The sequence below is a fragment of the Colias philodice genome, chromosome 31 (assembly GCF_061535455.1).
Source record: "Colias philodice isolate Cphi_HAF_F1 chromosome 31, ilColPhil1 Martin Lab GWU primary, whole genome shotgun sequence".
In the NCBI taxonomy this organism is placed as follows: domain Eukaryota; kingdom Metazoa; phylum Arthropoda; class Insecta; order Lepidoptera; family Pieridae; genus Colias; species Colias philodice.
Genome location: NC_143116.1, coordinates 1,618,777 through 1,629,241, shown reverse-complemented (window position 1 = coordinate 1,629,241; position 10,465 = coordinate 1,618,777). Strand labels below are relative to the sequence as shown.

The following is a 10,465-nucleotide window of genomic DNA, read 5'->3' as shown; positions in this document are numbered from 1 at the left end:
TTGAGGACGTTTTACAGAAATAATTTATTACATATTGTAAATTCATAAATTTTTAATATAGTCGGGACGTGAATAGGCTTAAATAAAAAAAAAATTATCTATGGATACAATAATTATAATTTGACATTGAGATGTCACAAACTATTTTGCACTTATTTACAAACACCGTAAAAATTGAATCTGTGAATTTAATTTAATTTATCAATTAACTTCTAATGCATCTCTATTCAATGAAACCTATTTATTGAAGAACTAGTAAGTAATCTTAGTAATAGCGGTTGAAGTAGAAATGAAACAAATCAGAACAATATAATAATCAATTTGAATTCATATATTCCTGTTGCAATAAGTAAATGATAAACTTAATACAGATTTTTAATATATAATCAACTTTTAAGCCCTCTTATTATACTTGTAATTAAGCCCTTTTATGATACATAAATTATTTTACTCGTAATATTATCGATACAAGGCACTTTCTGTTAGAATATGCATCATCAGATTGGTGATGTTATAAGATTAAACCAAAATTAGGACAAAATCCAACTGGGCAACAAATTCTTGTACATAAGCTAAATCACGACTTGTATGAAAGGGCAAAACGTACACCTATATCCTACACTAGTTGTGGTTTCACCTGTGTAGCTCCTCTTCTGTTGGTCTTAGCATAATGATATATAGCCTATATATCATCCCATTATTCCAGGAAGGCTATTATAGCCTTATATATATAATTAATAAGCTATCCAATGCCAAAAGGATTTTTAAATCGGACCAATAATATTAAGTATAGATTATCCTACTTTTGTGTGTATAGAATTAGGTGGATAGTAGACTAAACCATCACATGCATACTGTTCTTAAAGCCAATTCAGACAGACAGAATATTAATGAATGTGAATTGAAATAATTGAGTCATAATATTGTTTATTCAATTAGACTTCTTCTAGAAGCACTTTTAAATCGTCGTTACTTAATTTAAAATTTACAAGGATTTTCAATTTAATGAATAAATAAATATCTTTGCAGTAAAACATGGACGCAAGAAATGATCAGCCAGTATTCATTGATGTAGCTACCGGGTTTCAAGAAGTACCTGTGGAATTGGACAAGACGGAAGTGAAAGAAGAAGTCGACGATGATAGGTTGGTGTATTTTCTATAATAATTATAGCATTAATTTATTTATTTCAGATATTTGCAATATCCATATAATATGTTATTATGTATGTGATAAGCTGCTCGCTTCTGATCAATTCAAATGTTAACTGATCTTATCATAATACTAGCTGCGCTTCGCGGTTTCACCCGCGTGGCTCTGCTCCTGTTGGTCTTAGCGTGATGATACATAGCCTTCCTCGATAAATGGGCTATCTAACACTGAAAGAATTTTTCAAATCAAATCCGTAGATCCTGATATTAGGGTGTTTAATATGGTTAATTACCTGTTACATTTCAATAGCAAATATCATAAGAAAGCCAAAACAAATGATACTTTAGCTACAAAGCAAAAAGTATTTTTTCACTCATAAGCAATTTGTCAAGCAAAGCCAAATAAGAAACCTGAAATAATTCAAAAGCATTTTTCTTAAATATATTCTTACATAAATCTTTGATATAATTTCAGTCAAAACGAAGAGGATGACATAAATAAATTACTTATCATACGACCACGGAAAATACGTTGTCCAGAATGCAGTCGCTACACCACAGAAACTGCGGAAAAAATGACGAGGCACATATTAAAAGTGCACAGAGGCGAAAATCCCTTTCAGTGCTTCATGTGTGATTATACAACGCCGAATAAAGGGAATTTCGAAGAGCACGTACGCAGACACGAAGGCAGCAAACCCTATAAATGTTCATACTGCCCGCATCGAAACGTGTCTAAGAAAAATCTAAAGAAACACGAGTTAATACATAGGCCAGATAATCCTTTAAAATGTCCGCATTGCGATCATATAGCGAAACACAAACGTGGTTTCGCGTTCCACGCGAAACGCTTCCACTCCGACGTTCAAGATGGCGGCTTGACATGTGTCAAATGTGACAGCTCGTTTGACAGCGAGGAAGCTGTCAAATGTCACAGACGCGGTCAAAAGGCGTGTACAGACTGCGAATATGTGGCTTGTAGTAGTGACATGTTGGATGAACATTTTTATAGCAAGCATGGGAAGAAAAAGAGCAAAAAGAAGAAGAATGTATGGACTTGTAGTATCTGTGGTTGGCAGTCGGGGAAACATTCAAGGATATTACTGCATTTGATTCACCATCCGAATCAAGAGGTTCATGATATTGATATAAGTATATTACAAAGGCATGGTATTATGGAGTGAAATAAATATTTAAAAATAGTAATGATTTTCATTTATCATCTATTTCATTCACACTCGTTTTCCATTAATTTATTTCTTGTGCTGTTTCATCCGTAGCCGGATATTCTTTCGTGTGGTTCCAAAATATGACTGTACCTGTCGAACAAATTTTTATGCAAATTTATTTAAATTCAAATCTCTCTAGATACAAATATGACACCTGCTTATAAAAATGCCTGTGTACGGCCGCTCATAGTGGGGTTAGAAAGTAAATGCACCCTAACACTTACTTGTGGTCCCCTGCAAGCCAACCGTAATATCCCATCGATGACGTCACTTCTCCAAATCGAGCAAACTGAATGTATCTGAAATATTTATGGATAATATAATATATTAATACATAGGATAGTTTTAATCCCAGAAATTTAATTGGAACGGAAATTATGCGTGATTTTGTATGGAAACGCGAAAGCTATTATAAATGTAAAAGTATTATAAATGCGTAAGTTTGTATATTACTCCTTCACTGCTGAACTGCTGAACTGATTTGGATGAAATTTTGTACCGAAATAACTTGAGGCGCAAGCAAAACATACTATAAATTTATTCCAGGAAATTCCATTGGAAGTTGCAACGGGAACTACATTTATAATGTGAGTTTTTCTTTGTCTACGCAGACGAAACCGCGGGCGGATCGCTATCCGCCTTTAATATATTTTTAACTATATTATTACTTACTTGTATGCAGCACACAATGACCAACTCAATGGAGAACTTTTGACCATCTCTCCTTCATCGGGTGGTGGACTGAACTCTGAAAGGTGTTGTTTTAGTAAGATGTAGACTTTTAAATAGACTATAGTCCTTTTCATTTAGGATGATTCCTGTGACACTTCATCGTGTTCCGAATTACGTATTTTATGTTTAAAAAGTCAAAATAATTTTAGTGCATAATATTTTTATTTTATGGCGGCATTATTACCAAAAATATAAAAATGAAACATCATAAGCTTATAAATCAAAAAAAGTATTGTTTAGTTTAATATAATGAAAAATAAAATAAAATAACACAAAAATATAATACCTACGCAATTCGTGTACACGAAATGGATCGTTGAAAAATCATAGTGTTGGAAAATCATATAATCGGCGCCCATCTTGTGATCGTTTGTCAATCGAGTCAATCGCCTCCTCGGAGCAATTAACAAGCCTGGAGAAGTAACAATTAATTGAACGTTTCTTATATAGTGGCTCTCTTTTATTCAATACCCTAATTAATGCGATAGAAAGAGACAACACATTGTTATCGGCTTGGCATTCAAATCCACATGTAGCCACTTTTTGTTCTAAAAAGGTAGTGCTTGCCACTTTATCGAATACTAAAATATCGATAAATAAAAAAATTAAGTTATAAAATTGCTTGAAGATAATTTAAGATTCGTTTAATTTTGAATTATGGATAGGTAATTCCAAATTTTAAGATTCGTTTAATTTGGAATTATTCATTTACGATGCGTATTGACTGCCTTGCATTGTATGGTAGTGGTATTTATAAAAAAATATTAATATTATTAGGTATTTCGGTTTAGGTTGTTTTTTATGGTTTCGTAAAAAGGTACGTATTTTTTCCTGTTTTCATAGAATTATACGGAACCCTTCGTGCGCGAATCTGACTTCCACCTGGTTGATCTTTTTACAAATCAATAATCGTATCCTACTAATATTATAAAAGCAAAAATATGTAGCGACGACAAGCCAATTTACGAGTTACCGAAATATTTCAAGTGTAGTACCTACTAAGAAAGTTCCCACCATAGGTTCACACGGTAACTCGTATATAAACAGTTTGTGCGTTATGCACAGTTAGTTAAGGGCTTGTCGGGACGCGGGTTGGTCGCATTAGGTCGAATATTAATTACATACCGAATAAATATATGTAGTTAACGAAATATAACCTTTGCGTAGTTATTTCATCTTTTATTACACCCGCACATAACAAGCCCCTACATTGGTGACCCCCGACGTTTAGTGAACATATAGTGAATTGCATAGATATCGTTTGTTTAAAATTTAATTCAAAATGAATCCGGCAGTTCCAGTTACAGCAGTTTCGTCGGTACAGTTAAACCTTCTCGAGCAGTTAGCACAACTAAAGCAGCAGGTAAACCAGCTGGAATGTGCAGGCTCGAGAGGCAAATCGTTTAGCGGTCGAAGGTACGGAAATCGCACGCATCGCTCCGCATCCCGAAGTCGCGATCGTGCAGGGATATCAAAACAGAAAAATCCCAATTGGCTATGTTTTTTCCGTTACCGCTATAAGCATAACGCCAGCAAGTTTATTCAACCTTGTTGTGCGTGGCAGAAGCAGCAGGAGAGCCGACTTTTAATAATTTTACCAGTGTCGAAATATAACCGATTCGCGAGTGAGTGTACTGTGTAGTGATTATAAAGTGTAGTTTAGTGTAATTAAGACATTTGGTACTAAGTTAATGACTTTAGATCTTAGTTTACGGCGACCGTATAAATGGTTATTTATTATCGCCAAGGTAACTCAACTTATGTTTTTGTTTATAAAGTGCAGATTTTTTTAGCACCCTAGGGCCGATGCATCGCTCGCACTTATGACGGACGCATCGGATACTCATGTAGGTTATTTTTCTAAGAATCTATCTAAGATTGAACGCAAGTATAGTACGTATATAGGGAGTTATTAGCAATTTACTTGGCTATTCGTCATTTTCGGAATATGGTCGAAGGACGACAGTTAGCGGTGTATACGGATCACAAACCGTTAATTTATGCATTTTCTAAAGTAAATAGCGAGAAAGAGTTACCCAGACGTACACGACACTTGATATTCATTAGTGAGTTCACAACGGATTTGAAACACGTTAGTGGGCAAGATAATGTCGTTGCAGATTTGTTATCACGAGTCGCAACAATAAGTTGTCCCACTGTAATAGATTACGCAGAACTTGCTTAGAATCAACAACAAGATTCTTATATGTTACAATTATCTAATTCGAAAGACGCTAATAATAGGTCAAAGAAAATAATGTTACTTGAAAGCGGTACATTTATTTATTGTTATTTAGATAATGATAAAATTAGACCCTACTTGACTGATAAATTTCGACGTATTGCTTTTGATAGTGTACATAATTTATGTCATCCCGGAATAAGGACTACACGCAAATTGATTCAAAATCGTTTTTATTGGCCAAATATGATTCGTCACGTTGGCCAATGGGTTAAAAGTTAAAACATGCATTGAATGTCAACGATCGAAGGTTAATCGACATACAATGTCAGGTTTAGGATCGTTCCTGCAGTGCGATAGGTTTGAACATATTCATGTTGATTTAATTGGACTTTTACCCACTTCACCCGAAGGTTTTAGGACGTATTGCCTTACCATAGTTGATAGGGGGACGCGATGGCCAGAATGTTTTCCTACGAAAGATATAACTGCTGAAACGATTTCGCGTGTAATATATGAAGGATGGATCTCTCGTTTCGGTTGTCCGAAAAAGCTAACAAGCGATCAAGGACGCCAATTCGAAAGTCAATTATTTGCTACACTAATGAAGTTATTAGGTATTAATAAGTTGCGTACGACACCTTACCACCCACAGAGTAACGGGGCGGTAGAGCGTTGGCATAGGTCGCTTAAAGCGGCATTAACGGCTCGCTTATGCAATATATCATCATCTTGGGTTACGGAATTACCAACTGTGTTGCTAGGACTTAGAACAGCAGTAAGAAGTGATACCGGCATAAGCGCAGCAGAAATAACGTACGGAACAACTTTACGATTACCAGGTGATTATTACGATAACAAATCGAGTTTAGAAATAGATAGCAGTCTTGAGTATGTAAGTAAATTACGAGACTCTATTAGAAAATATCAGTCAGTAGCTATTAGGCAGAATGAAAGACGGAACATATTTATACACCCCGATTTAGAAAAGTGCGATTATGTTTTTGTAAGAAACGACGCAGTACGTAAGCCTTTACAACCAACATACGACGGTCCTTATCGTGTGTTGAGTCGAGAGGAAAAGGTATTTTATATTCAAATGACTGGCAGGAAAGTTAGAATATCTGTAGACCGTCTAAAACCTGCATATTATTTGAATGATGATAGTGATACGACATCTGGGGCAGATACTGAGGTTCCATTACAATTAATTCCAAGTAGCGAATTGTCTAATACACATACCACGCGTAGTGGAAGAGCTATACGATTACCAGTACGATTTAGGTAATATTATATAGTATTGCATTTGTAATTGTTTCAACTATTTTATATTTATTAGAATTACGATGATTAAATACTTACTAATCAACACATCGTATTTAATAAATAATAGAACTTAAGTAATTTTGAAACGAGTTCATTGTTTAACGTTTTAAGTATGGTATTTCAAATTTATGTTTGTGTTGAGTTTTGATTGAAATGTTTACTACTTAGAAATTTAAGTACTTTTGATTTATGGCTTTTGAGTGTTTAGTAGTAGCCTTTGTAATATTAAACGATACAAGTGTAAAGAACGTATTGGGATTTGAAATGTTAATGTTACTAAGTGTTAGATGACGTGTAACAATTATCACACGCCACTTAGAAGAACCAACCAAGTTTTTGTAATAACGTAAATAGTTTAACGAAATTAGGTGTTAACTGTTAACCACTTGTATACGTTATGATTGATTTATATTGTGAACATTTTTTATACTTTATATTGTAAACATTTTGTAACCTTATACAGCGACATTTTATATACACCCATTTGTTTATTGTTTAATTTTATTGTAAGATTTTTTTACTTGTATACCCTTTTTATTTTAAGGGGGGAATGATGTAGCGACGACAAGCCAATTTACGAGTTACCGAAATATTTCAAGTGTAGTACCTACTAAGAAAGTTCCCACCATAGGTTCACACGGTAACTCGTATATAAACAGTTTGTGCGTTATGCACAGTTAGTTAAGGGCTTGTCGGGACGCGGGTTGGTCGCATTAGGTCGAATATTAATTACATACCGAATAAATATATGTAGTTAACGAAATATAACCTTTGCGTAGTTATTTCATCTTTTATTACACCCGCACATAACAAGCCCCTTACAAATATATAAGAATGGACATTTGATACTCTTTCATGTAAAAACTATATAGTTTAAACAGCAGAATAACATATTATAGGCTACAATTTACGGCGGGAAAATAACTCATTCCCACAGGAAAAAATTGGTAAAAGTTTAAAATAAATTGCTTCAAATAAAACAAATAAAATTTAAAATAAATTTTTACAACATTTTATTTCGATACATAATTACCAAATTACAATATTTATTATTTAAAATAGATGCCACCTTAAACTTGTGGCACAGCATCTCTGCAAAGCACTTTACTTTTCTTCCCGTCTGATTCGAAATGATTTGAACAAGGCCGAGAATGTTTTGAAGGCTTCCAATTTTCCCTGTGCTATAGCTTTAACCCAAACATCTTTTAATTTTTCTCAAGCCAGAAACCTGCAAATAACAATAAAATCCATACTTAAATACCTTTTTTTTTCTCCTAACCTAAAGCAGTCATTATCAATGAAGTACTTCGTACCTACTCAAGTATCGATAATTGCACAACACTATGGAAGTTATATTTTGCATTTTTTCTAAAAACTAAGCTGATTATGATTTCATTTCAATGATTAAGGTTAGATAAAACATAGATGATTATGAAAATAACGTAAATTAGCTTATTTATAATACAATTAACAAAAAAATTGATCAAAACACTAACCTGTGAAAAGACAAATTCCAATCTTCATCCGATTTCCCAGTACTACGGCTTTTACAGCCGTGAACAACACAAGCCATGTAATCTTTAGTAAATTATCTTTTCAGAAAATAACATAAGAAACTAGAAAACACGTTTTTCACTTCAAAAACAATAATTAAAATCACCATGCGTTAGTGACCAGACTGGTCACTAAAACAAATTTCAATGACTACATGTCATTTCAAACTGTCGAACTGACATATATCTGTCCTCTTTTTTCGCATGACATTTTGCCATAAGCCAAAAAGGCCAAACTAGTGCTTTATTGTTCAATTAATTGTTACTTCTCCAGGCTTGATAATTGCTCCGAGATCGCCTCTATTGATCAATATTGTTGACTTTTTGTTGTTGTTGTTTGCTAAGCCTCCTTAGTTAATTGTTGGCGAAATGCCGAAAAAACTAATTTTGGTACTTTATTCAAATCGATTTCATTTCCATATAGAATATTATCGATTATCGGAAACAATTGATACGATTTCAGTAACCGACATCTCTACACGTGTCAAAAATCGATGTGTCACAGAAATCATCTTAGGTGGAAAGGACTATAATGACGTAGAATAGATGTATAAACTGACGTAGAAGCGGTGCATGCGAACAATTAGCAGTTAAAGCAATTTTACTCATTAGGTTAAGTACTTTCGATATCGGTTTAAAGTTTTTTGATATCTGTAGGTAATATGTAGTTAAGGAATAATCGCCTGTGCACACTTAACGATTACACCCTGTATAAAGAGATTATAACCTTACAAACTTATACAAACGTCCATTGTCTTACCTTGCCAATGCTTACAATAGTACAAATCACCAGCGCAATGATTGACAAATGTATAAAACTTAAAATACAATCCATGTCCTCTGTTCACAGCCACGCATACTGGGTCATACGCATTTGGGCATGAATACGGGCATGTGTGATAGTCGAACGCTGTTTCAATGTCGTACAGAGTGCTTAGTGTCGTTTCTGAACGTAGTATTTTATCTGTGGACCATACACAATAGATAATAGACCATCGACAATAGGCTAGAGGTCACAGAATACATAATAGAGCGGTACAAAACCCAACGCTGTTTAAAAGAGAGCTATGGAGGGTAGAAGTATTGAGAGCTATAATTAATAACAAAAGTGGCTTTCCGTCGTCTGTGTGTCTATATGCTTAGATCTATAATCTGCGCAACAGATTTTGATGGTCTTTGAAATGAAACGTCTTTAGGCGTGCTGAGAGTAAAATTTCAAGATCATTTCATGGCATGGAATCTTGCCAAAGAAGTTTCATTTCTAACACGTGTGCTCGACACACAATACACACGCTTTTTTCAGTAGATAGAGTGATTCTCGAGGAAGATTTTAGAATATACTTTATTAAATTGTACACAAGGCGGAAAGCTATAAGTGTTATCTAAAATATTCCATACTTTGTTATGTTACATACTCACGTTTTAAAGTAGTGGGTTGGGCTGGTTTTGATGGCATTGTTGTATTTTTGCCTGATGTTGCATTATTCAGTACTTCTATTGGACTGTTTCTACGCGAATTGAGAAAGTCCTTGCATGTACCAGATACAATTATATAATATTCTAGAATAGTAATTTTATTAAAAAAAATGTAAAAATTATTTTAAATAATTGAAAAAATTCGATCACAAGGCGGGATTCGAAGCCGCGTCTTCCGCCAATCCGGGGCTTCACCAACTCGGTTATCCGTGATCCCGCCAGATCAATCGAATCACAAATCGAATTTATTATTTCAGTTGAATGTGTCTAAGGGACACCCCGCGCCATCTATTGAGATTATTAACAACTATCTCAACAAATAAGAAACATTATTTCAAAGATTACAATATTGTAACAATGAAACGTGGCCTTTTTGTTGAATTTGGTAATTTCACATTCAATATTTAATACCAATAGTAACAAAAACGTACCATTATCAGGATTATTACACATATTATTCATAGAATGATAACACGAATTTAAAAAATCCTTATATTCCAGTTTCCCGCCAAATAATCTCACAGAACATACGCTTGAATCGTTAGTTTTACAAATAACATCTATCTGGGAACACGCTTTTTGTACTTTTCCATATTTTAAATGTGTTTTATTATCTATATTTTCGATATTTTCTTTTAAATCAGGAATTTTGTACGCCACAGATATACAGAGAATGTTTACGAATAAAAATGAATTCATTTTCGTTATCTGCAGGCATTTGCCGCGTTTTTCGAATCGGTAATAAAATATGTTTTTAATAGAAATTTTGTTAGTAATGAAATAAATTTTAATTGAAAATCAATTTCGTTTAGTATT

General features: G+C 33.8%; 2 protein-coding genes across 2 annotated transcripts; one reads left to right on the top strand and one right to left on the bottom strand.

Moving 5' to 3' along the window:
• The first annotated feature begins 135 nt into the window (after positions 1 to 135).
• LOC149475059 (uncharacterized) lies at positions 136 to 2,351 on the top strand. The gene is made up of 3 exons (XM_089713990.1): positions 136 to 255; positions 1,030 to 1,145; positions 1,627 to 2,351. The coding sequence occupies exons 2-3, from the start codon at positions 1,036 to 1,038 to the stop codon at positions 2,333 to 2,335; spliced, it is 819 nt and encodes a 272-aa protein (XP_089570116.1). The 5' UTR covers positions 136 to 255; positions 1,030 to 1,035; the 3' UTR covers positions 2,336 to 2,351.
• Positions 2,322 to 9,948, bottom strand: LOC149475058 (uncharacterized). Its single transcript, XM_089713992.1, has 5 exons — positions 9,593 to 9,948; positions 8,934 to 9,137; positions 3,053 to 3,128; positions 2,605 to 2,679; positions 2,322 to 2,470 (listed from the first exon to the last, which is right to left on the bottom strand). Exons 1-5 carry the CDS (start codon positions 9,627 to 9,629, stop codon positions 2,422 to 2,424), a joined length of 441 nt encoding a protein of 146 aa, XP_089570118.1. The 5' UTR covers positions 9,630 to 9,948; the 3' UTR covers positions 2,322 to 2,421.
• Positions 9,949 to 10,465: the final 517 nt, after the last annotated feature.